Source organism: Phoenix dactylifera, chromosome 17, assembly GCF_009389715.1.
Source record: "Phoenix dactylifera cultivar Barhee BC4 chromosome 17, palm_55x_up_171113_PBpolish2nd_filt_p, whole genome shotgun sequence".
In the NCBI taxonomy this organism is placed as follows: domain Eukaryota; kingdom Viridiplantae; phylum Streptophyta; class Magnoliopsida; order Arecales; family Arecaceae; genus Phoenix; species Phoenix dactylifera.
Genome location: NC_052408.1, coordinates 12,537,349 through 12,547,202, shown reverse-complemented (window position 1 = coordinate 12,547,202; position 9,854 = coordinate 12,537,349). Strand labels below are relative to the sequence as shown.

The 9,854-nt window shown below is 36.3% G+C and overlaps 1 protein-coding gene across 3 annotated transcripts; it reads left to right on the top strand.

Annotated features, from left to right (window-relative positions):
• The first annotated feature begins 591 nt into the window (after positions 1-591).
• On the top strand, positions 592-5,524 carry LOC103717845 (peptidyl-prolyl cis-trans isomerase FKBP18, chloroplastic). Of its 3 annotated transcripts, XM_008806385.4 has the most exons (6): positions 596-945; positions 2,497-2,567; positions 2,670-2,756; positions 4,597-4,746; positions 4,896-4,955; positions 5,213-5,524. In XM_008806385.4, the coding sequence occupies exons 1-6, from the start codon at positions 681-683 to the stop codon at positions 5,273-5,275; spliced, it is 696 nt and encodes a 231-aa protein (XP_008804607.2). In that variant the 5' UTR covers positions 596-680; the 3' UTR covers positions 5,276-5,524. The 3 variants fall into 3 exon arrangements, with proteins under 3 accessions (XP_038971002.1, XP_008804614.2, XP_008804607.2); XM_039115074.1 differs by lacking the exon at positions 2,670-2,756 and having other exon boundaries at positions 592-945; XM_008806392.4 differs by lacking the exon at positions 4,896-4,955 and having other exon boundaries at positions 595-945.
• The last annotated feature ends 4,330 nt before the right edge of the window (positions 5,525-9,854 follow it).

Sequence of the window (9,854 nt, the reverse complement as noted above, 5' to 3'; positions counted from 1 at the left end):
CTTCTATTTTTGAAAGATTGCGAAACTGATATATTTTTTTGGCATGCATCATGCTTAATGATGTATCCTCCTATTAATTTCTTTGGAAAAGAAAATATTAAAAATAGTTTTGCATTTGGTTTGCTATATAGCTCAATGTCCAAATTATTGGTTGAGGCATCAATATTAGCAAAGCTAAGATTCATAAATTGACATGTTTGAAATTTCTGAATCTATTTGAAAGTGAATTATACGATATTGTTCGTTATATGTGGCATGAACATGTCGATTTCAGTTAATTTTAGAAAATAAGTTGCCAAAGCCAATTGATGAAATAATTGGAATTCTACCTAAAGGTGGGGATGATAATGTTTAGCCATTTAATTCATTTAACTCATTTTAACTTATTGTAAATTGGACTAAATTATCTGTTTGATAAAATGATCAAGCTTAAATATAGGTATTTGGTCCATTTAATAAATAAGTTAATTTAAATTAATATATTTTTAATCTATTTATATCCGATCTGATCCGTGTGCCACTCGGGCCGATTCCCTCACCGACCTGAAGGGTACTTGAGGAATTTCGTTAGTACAGATCACAGATGGGTGGGTTATTCCTGGAATTTTATCAGGGACTGGATATACTTGGAGGATTGCGGTTCTTCCCGGGCTCCCTTAACTCCCACCATTCCAACGGCCATGGCTTCAATTCATAGCTTCCCCAAAGCACTTATTGATGACACTCTCCTCTACCCTCCACCCATCGAGACAGCAGCAGCAGCAGCAGCACACAAGAAGCTATTGCAACAGCCGAGTCCTAATGTCCTTCCACTGCTCATATCAAGAAGAGATGCTCTTCTGATCTCTGTTCTGCCCTTCAACTTGGCTGCACTCTCCCTTCCCTCGCAGGCCAGAGAGAGGAGGGGCAGGAAGGCCATCTCTCCTGAGGAGTACATGACTAGCCGTTAGTCTCCTTATCTTAACCTTTCTCTATCTCATAGATGGATTCTATATTCCCGTATCTTAACCTTTCTCTATCTCATGAATGGATTCTATACCTGATGTTATCTTTTTGTGTGCTTCTTTCTCTTTTTGTTTTTATGTCTATCTTTTTGTGTGTTTCCAATGAACTTTTTTTTTTTTTGGTTTTGGATGATTTGTTGGATAGTGGAAGAATACATTTGGTAAAATTGGCTTTGTGCATTGTCATCCAATTTTTTTTGTCCTTTCCTTTTTTGGTATTGAAGTTATTGTTATTGGACTAGTGGCCCTTTTACTCTGTAGATCAGTTTTGGGTGATTAAGTTCTATTGAATTTGGCATGTTGAAGGAATCCATTTCAGGGAACTGAATTAGAATTTCTTTATAATTTGTTACTCGCCATTTGAATTTTCAGAGTAGGAAGTTCTCTTTCTGTGGCATTTAAATTGAACTGTTACATTTGTTTTATTTTTATTTTTTCCCTTTTTGCGGGCGATGTTGTTGGTCATACGCAAACAAAATAACAACATTAGGAAGTGAAGAGAATAATGGACATACCATAAACCGTCCAAGATATCAAGATGAGGCATAATGAGTTCCCCATCTTTACTGAAAAACCATAAAAGTGAAACAGAAAGAAGTATGCTGACACTGGATAGAATGAGGGGATAGGAAACCTCCTCTTGACATGTGGACTAATGCTCGACCCTTCGCAAGACAGGTAGGAGCTACCCCCTTGGAGTTTCCATTCTGAATCATCTAGGGATGTTCAGGGCCTGCAGCACTTCAGTTTTAGGTTTTAGCCCCAATTCTCTTGATGTTGCAGCCTCAACAACTGTTGATGGACCTTTTAGTAATGGATCAGTTAGATTCTTTGACCTTGTGCTTCTACAATTGAAATTGTGCCTAATCTTGTGGATTTTCTTCGCATGGTTCTGCTTAAAATTTATTGTCGCATTGTGCAGTTTTCTTCTCTTTGCCAATTTGTTTATGGGTTTTTTTTTTGACGAAAGCCAATTTGTTTACGGCTGAAGCTGCAGTTTGTTGTTTATCATACTAGACAGAATACATAACCTCCTTGATTCGCATGCAATATGTAACGGGAAATCCCACAGAAACTATGCTAATTTTGCTGCACCACGAGCAAGCATTGCAATAACAGTTTGGTTTTCTGATGTTGACTTGGAATCTTACATATCTAGATTCTAATTCAAAATTATAAAGAGTGTTGTAAAAATTCCATTTAAATGCTATGTGATTAATCCAGGCAGCTCTAGGGAGAGTTACAATTTGGTTTCTAAATACATGCTGCGTAGCCGGACATGTTGGTCTTACCAGAGTTTGTGAAACAAAATGAAAGCCTTAATAGAACTGAAAATACAGGTTCCACAAATTATTAGTTTTGACATCCAGTAACTCATGACTTATTGTCCACTTGGATAAACTTATTTCAAATCTCTCCGAGCACTGAACAGTATGCCTACCATTTCCCTTATTGTTTTTCGATGATTCTGAAATCTAAATGTTCAAAACAGCTGATGGATTGAAGTATTATGATATTACTGAAGGAAAGGGCCCAAAAGCTGAGAAAGGTTCAACAGTGCAGGTTAGATTTGAAACTAAGTGCATATTTTTCTTGATGAAGTGATAGAAATTCCCCCAGAGAAAAAATATAAAAGCTCAAATTTTACAACATGTGTTCTTGTAGGTACATTTTGATTGCTTATATCGTGGCATTACAGCTGTGTCAAGTCGTGAATCTAAGCTTTTAGCTGGAAACCGCAGTATTGCACAGGTTTTTTTCACAAATGTGACTTGCTATAAATTTATGTAAATTAGATAAATAGCAGCAGTCTTTCCTTCAAAAATTCTTTCAAGTGTATACTGTACATTCATTCTTATATAATTTATTTGTCCTGAAATGACAAGGATATATCATTCCTAGAAGATTTTATGTCATAAAGTGCAAATCAACTAGTATCTAGCGGACTACCACCGCTATAATGGATCCCTGTTATATATAAAAAAATTAGTATAGAAGACAGTGGATATATATTAATAGACATTCTACATCACATTTACTTAGGTTTTGTAAAGTTAAATCAATAAATTTCTTTGGCAACATTAAATAATTTTCAGTCTCAAAATAAAAACTTTAAAAAATCTTTCAGTAGATTTAGAGATGATAGTTTTATGCAGTTAGAAAGTACATTGGCTATCTGATCAAGTATGCTGTGCGAGTTCTAGCTTAGAAACTTACCCTTGAAACATCTGTATTATTCAATAGCCCATTTTTCCGTAAAGAAATTCATACCATCATTTTTTAGGATGGATTAATAAAATCCCAAGAAATATTTGCATTTAGGGAGTGAAAATATATGGTTTTCTACTGGGCTTAACACAAAGATGGCATCATCCAAATGTATGAATATCAGAAAATTAATGAGCGGACTATCGGGTTTTCAGAGACTTGAGCCATTCTCTGAACCCAAGAATTGATATCAAGCTGATGGCATGGAGTTATCTACAAATGAGATCCATATGTGGAAGAAAAGTAAACTGACACAGATCCCTAAGCCGTTGATTTGAAGCCAATAGTAAAAGAATATTGATAATTGACCTTCTGTTATATTAATCAAGAGCCAAATAGCTGGGATTTCAGTAGTTCAACAACAAGATCATGCTTACTGCTGCCAATTTGATGAGGAAAAAAAAGTGATCTTATTGGAATTGACTCTGGAAAGATAGTTTTATCCTACTCTTGAAGCTTGGTCAAACTGCAGCTCCAATTAAGATTTGCATATTTTGGGCTGTGATAGAGTGTTTTTTTCTTTTTCTTTTCCTTTTTTGATGAAAGGATGGGAAATCACATAAATTCATGAAGAAAATAAATGCAGTGATCAGAAGCACAAGATACAGTGCCACATCAAAAGTACAAGAAATCCCATAAAATGTCAACCAATAAATTGCTCAAAAAGAGGTGATCTTGTCGAAAATGACAATAAGAAACCACTATCCATCAGCAGAAGGGGATTTTTAGTTCAAGTGCAACAACTTTGGAGCAGGGTGAAGCCAACTCTTTTGCCAAGTACCTTGGTACTAGAACACAACATAATCAAGCAAAAGATACACCAAGTCCAGATGCAACAAGGACATAAGCATCTTGGATGGGCCATGATTCATAAGTTTTCTTTCTACGGTAAGCATGGAGCAGAATACCATGTATAACTACTTATTTGTTTGGCATGTGAAATAATTTATTATGCTGTTTATATGTTCGCTTTCCGAAATGTAGTGCTGTAGGTTGGAGATTTTTTGAGCCTTCATAGAAATTCTTGGATGAAATTAGTAGTCTTTCTTTTTTGAATGAGTGACAGAGGGAGGGAGACCCATGGGTACTATTTTACCTATATCCATATCTATGAACTATATTTACCTTCACTATAAATTGACTTGATTATCTATATCTATGATGTATCTGGTGTGATGAACTGTCAAATCTCAATCTGTTGGAAATACTGCTTAAAGCATATCTTTTTAAACCTCAAAGTCTAAATATTTATTCTGATTCTGTGCTATTCATCCAAGCTGAACTTTAAAGCTGGTATTGACAAAGCTCCTCTGTGCTCTTGTAGCCTTATGAATTCACTGTTGGGTCACCACCAGGCAAAGAAAGGAAGCGTGAATTTGTGGACAATGCAAATGGCCTTTATTCAGCCCAGGCTGCGCCAAAACCCCCACCAGCAATGTACTCAATAACAGAAGGGATGAAAGTAGGAGGAAAGGTAGACTTCAGTAATATCGAGCATCCATTGTATTATACATCTTCTCAAAAAATATAAATACCAGTTATATTCTCACTCTGGCATAAGTGCTTTCCTTTTAATTTTAATGATTGGATTTCTAATATCTATGTTCCATCTCAATTTTATAGAGAGTAGTAATAGTTCCTCCAGAGGCTGGCTATGGAAAAAAGGGAATGAATGAAATACCGGTAAAAACCACATTAAGAATTTGGAATTATGTTTTTCTTTTCTGGATAAGATGGTTGGAGTTTTTTTTTATAATATACAAAGTGTGAGCCTCAAATTGAACCAGCCCAAGACGTTTTTCCAAGTGCTCATTTTTATAGCATTTAATTATGAGTGTGTTCACTTAGCCTGCAGGAAAGTTCATCCCAAGTTTTCACTTGTTCATATAGGAACCACTTAGCCATCTCTAACACCATGTTTATTCATGCTTATAATGCAGCCAGGGGCTACCTTTGAACTGGATGTGGAGCTTTTGCGAGTAATGCCTCCAAATGGAAAGTAATCCTTCCATTTTGGGGAGAACCATGTGGTTTTGATGTTTTCCTTTTTCCATGCTTACTCCAGTGTTTTTTTTCCTTTAAAGAGAAGAAAGAAATTGGAATTCTGTTCTTTATCAACATTTTCTTTGACAACAGAAAAGGTGCTTAGATTCTCTTCACAATCTTGTGAACAGTATGCTGTACTTTTACAAATCCAGTGAATGGTTCTTTTTTTCCTAAAGAAGCAGCATCTATAGTATTACAGTGATGCATTCTCTCTCTCTCTCTCTCGCTCTCCCCCTCTCGCCTCATGTTTTAATTTGACTGGTATAAGAGAAATTCTGAGAGGATGCAACACGATACAAAATCCAAGTTGTACAATGGTTGGTGACTTGTGGAAATCACTCCTCTAAAGCTACAGTCGATGCCAGCTCTAACATAGTAAAGTACTCGTCATCTCACAAGAGCTTGAGACTACGAAGAGCAGCTGATGAGCGAGATGCGATAAGAGAAATTTTATTCACTTGAGGTGCAGTATATCATGAGGATGGTGATTGATGCTGGCAGCTGTTGGGAGATCTCTGGATGGCAAAACTAGCGTCATGCATTGGATTGTATGCATTATGGTTCTTCTTACTCTATAATTCTTTTGGTTCTTTTTACAAGCTAATGTTGAAATATATTATATGGACCATTTCAAATTTTGATACTACAAAAGATTAGACATGAATCTTGTTGATGTGAATGTCCCTGGTGCCCATCATGCCAATACCCCCTAAACCCCTGATTCCTTTATTTACCATAGTTATGATGAAGATAATGTCTGTTATTTACTTAATCAATCCATTGATTGGGAATTTTTAGCAACAATAACGGCTGTTATAATAGCTGTTATAACAAAAGATAACCGATGACAGTGGAAAAAGATCAAGAAACTTTACTATCTGTCAACTATTCACAAAATAAAATTATATTTGAATCGGACATAAGGTTTGATTTATCAACAAGATGATATTGATTAATCAGATGAAAGTGAAATCCATCATAATACACACCATGCTATTCCATCCAAGCTACTATACAAGGAAATGCCTTTGTCCAGCCAGAGCTGGTCTTTGATGTTATCTTATTTTTTAAGCATAAATCTTGTCTTACTGTCTTTTTTTTTTTTGATGAAGAAATCTTGTCTTACTGTCAACCTCGAAGATGGAGTATTTCTCCTCCTTACATCTGTACCACTCTTAAATCTTTGTAGCTACTTCCATTTTTACTAATACAGTAGTTTCATTTTTACTAGTACATTCATTTTAAGTTTTGCTCCAAAGAAGAGAAACAATATAATAGGCACTGGAAGTTGGCAAATATGAGGACAAGATACGACTCAGTTGAGGTCATTAGATTGGAGAGAGTTTGTAGAAATTTAGTGCCACTTGAAAGAGGATTACAGGGTAAAGGCAGAGCTCCACTTATCGAACGGGTATTACGGCTAAAAAAGATTAGGATTACCTTAACCATTGGTGGGGGGTTATGATGCGAATGCAACTAATGTAACATGCCTTAAAAAGCATTTTCCGTGAAAGTTTCCGACCCTTTATAGTAAGATCTGACCTATTGTGTCTTTGGCTTTTCCAGTGATATGTACATATCTGACTAATCGTCGCTTCATCTGACCATAATAAAAACGTAATTTCTGTTTTTCTTCTAGACGAATACGATATTGCGATCTTTTCCCAGAACGCAATTGGCAGAGCAAAAATCAGCCCAAAATTGCAAAGATTATGTCCAGAGATACAATAGAGATGAATTTTGATATCTGAGCCATTAAGGTTAGTCCAGATTTCTTCAAATGAGAAGGTCACATGGATCATGACAAATTCCTCATATAGAATTTTTATGATTCTTAATGTTCTTAATTCTTTTCTTTGTTGAAAGTTTTCCTATGTATCCTAAGTCAATAACTGTAAAATCTATATCAGAAAAATACCAAATCTAATAGCCAAAACTCAGAATCAAATCCTGCTTTATTCTCTATTTTTGGAAAAAGATTGAGAATATAAATTTCATTTTGTTTGGACCTTTTTTTCTTTTTTCTTTTTAAAGATTTTCTCTGCGTGATCACACCAAATTACCTTCTTGGTATCGGCTAAATCCTTTGTGCATAGTTTTATTTTAATATTTTTTGAGTAAATAAGGAAGCTGAAATAGCCACCCAGCTTTATCGAGAGAAGAGACAGATATTTACAGAGCCCAGAAGGAGAGAAGGATGACAGCAAGAATTCAGCAAGCAGATTACAATTAGAAATCCAATGCAGCCGTCAGAGCATGACGTTCTTCCCAGAAAATCAGAAAAAGCTGAAGCAATTGTAGATCAAATGCCCCCCTCAGAAAATTCCAATTCATCGATACAGTGGGCTAAGAAGTGCTGTGCAGGCGGACTGATGGGGAATACTCGATCCTCTTGCTGTTAATATCTAATAATCTATCTCCTATGGATCAAAAAATAAACTTATCCTTCCTCCTTGGATATAGTGAAGAAAAAGAGGAAGTGTAGGCGGGGGAGCGTTTAGTCTTTTGATGAGATGTGGATAAGAGAGGAGGAATGCATGATTGAAGGCGAGAGCAAACCCAGCTTCTTAAAGCACGGAAAGAAGGGTCGTTCGCACTTCACTGGCCCCCATATTCCTCGCTATCATAGCTAACCGGACTTTAAGGAGACAAATATCACTTCCACTTCTTTCTATCTAGGAATGAGGCCTAAGTGCTTTGCTTTTCGAGTTCTTTTAACCCACTTGTTTACATGTGATTGGTTTCTTCTGGTGTTAATCTTCGCGGTAGTGCCTTTTATCCAATGCCGGATGCCTGCTTTAGGGTAAGGGGTTTGTGGACTTTAGTCGGCTCGCCACTCACCCATGTCGATCCATTCAGACGTATTGAGAGAAACTTCCATGCTTTTTAGTGGCGAGGGCTGCAAATGGTTGTTTGGTAAGAGATTTGGATTCTGGGAGCCTCCCTTGTTTTGGATCCATGGTTTTGTTGATGCTTGTTTCGAATGCCACGTTCTGGTTTTGGCAAAATATCTCCTACAGGATGGGAATAATAAGACTTTTAGGAAAGGAATAATCATAATATATATGCCATACTTTTAAGTGGAGAACTCGGTTATCTCAAAAAAGTTTGGTACGGTACGAGACTTTTTCTTGTCATGCATGATGTCTTAGTGACTGGTTGTAACTGGATGTATTTACTCAAAAATTTTGTAAGATAGCGGATCCAACAAAACAAAAAAAATAAAATAAAGTTTCAAGATTTCATGATATCTAGATGAACCTTAGAAAGGTGATTTGTGATATTCTTTAGATCGTCTTGGGTTCGAGCTCCTTCGAATCGTGTTTAGCTCATTCATCATCCATGGTTAAATTCGAGTAGATTTCACCATAGTATGGTGGGACTCATCTGAATTGAAACTGGACAAAATTGGGTTTAGAGTGGAAATCAACTCCACAGCTTTGCAAACTTTTATCTCTTTCCCTTTTCTTTCTTTACGTCTGAGCCAACCTTATAGGTGAGACATCCAAAAAATCCCAATCCAACTCATGGTCGATTAAGACGTGTTTAGTTTTCCGTGGATATCACTATGGTCGAAAATATGCTTGGCTCTTTATGGATGAAATGGTTCAAAAAAAAACAAAGCTCTTTCTCATGTTTCAACGTGTCAGCTCGAGCACTCGAGCTATATCAATAAACCTTTACCGAAAAAAAAGAAAGCTATATCTTCACCCAAAAAAAAAAGAAAAGAGCTTAGAAACGAAGTAAGTGGGAACGATTATGACTTGTTCCAAATAGGTGTTATCTTATCTTGACGAAGCTTGGAAACAAGTATGTGATCATAATATGAGAAAATGAAGCCCAAACAAGCACGCTCGGTTCCCCACCCCATTTATTAAGGCAACCCCACCGAAAGCATGTTCTCATGTGTTCTGTGTGGCTACCGCACGTACGAAACAAGGTCCTTTTTGCTGCATTAATTATTCCAATGTCCCTTTTATTGCTGTATTCCATAACTAAATATTTAAATTCCATGATTAAGACAAGGGATTGTTACTTAGAACTGCGGTCACCAAATATGGAGCTATGTTACGTTTGTTTCGCCTATGCATTGTGATTGTGGTTAGTCCTGGGTGTGGAGTGTGGGGGCAGTGACTTGTGCTATTTTTCATTGATAATTACTCCTAGGATATATAGTATACATAGAGGCCAGGTTCATGTGCCACCTGCAAACGAACTAAACAATTCAGCGAGCCACCTACCTGTCCATGCTTCTTTCTATTGTCCAGTAGAGTCGAACTTCACAAAACCTCTTTTGCAATGCATATCTTTAATCTTATCCTCCTGCTTTGGGAGATATCTCTGCACCTTGAGCATTTATGTTTCGAGCCATGTGACGTTAATATGTTTTATATGATATTATAATTCGGCCAATAGCAAAATTGTTGAAAATATTTTGCCTAGAAACTATAATATCTTTATTAATAGAAGTATTATGAATGAATAATCTACTACAATAAAATCAGAAGGTTGAAAAGTGCTTGTCTGAACCGAGGC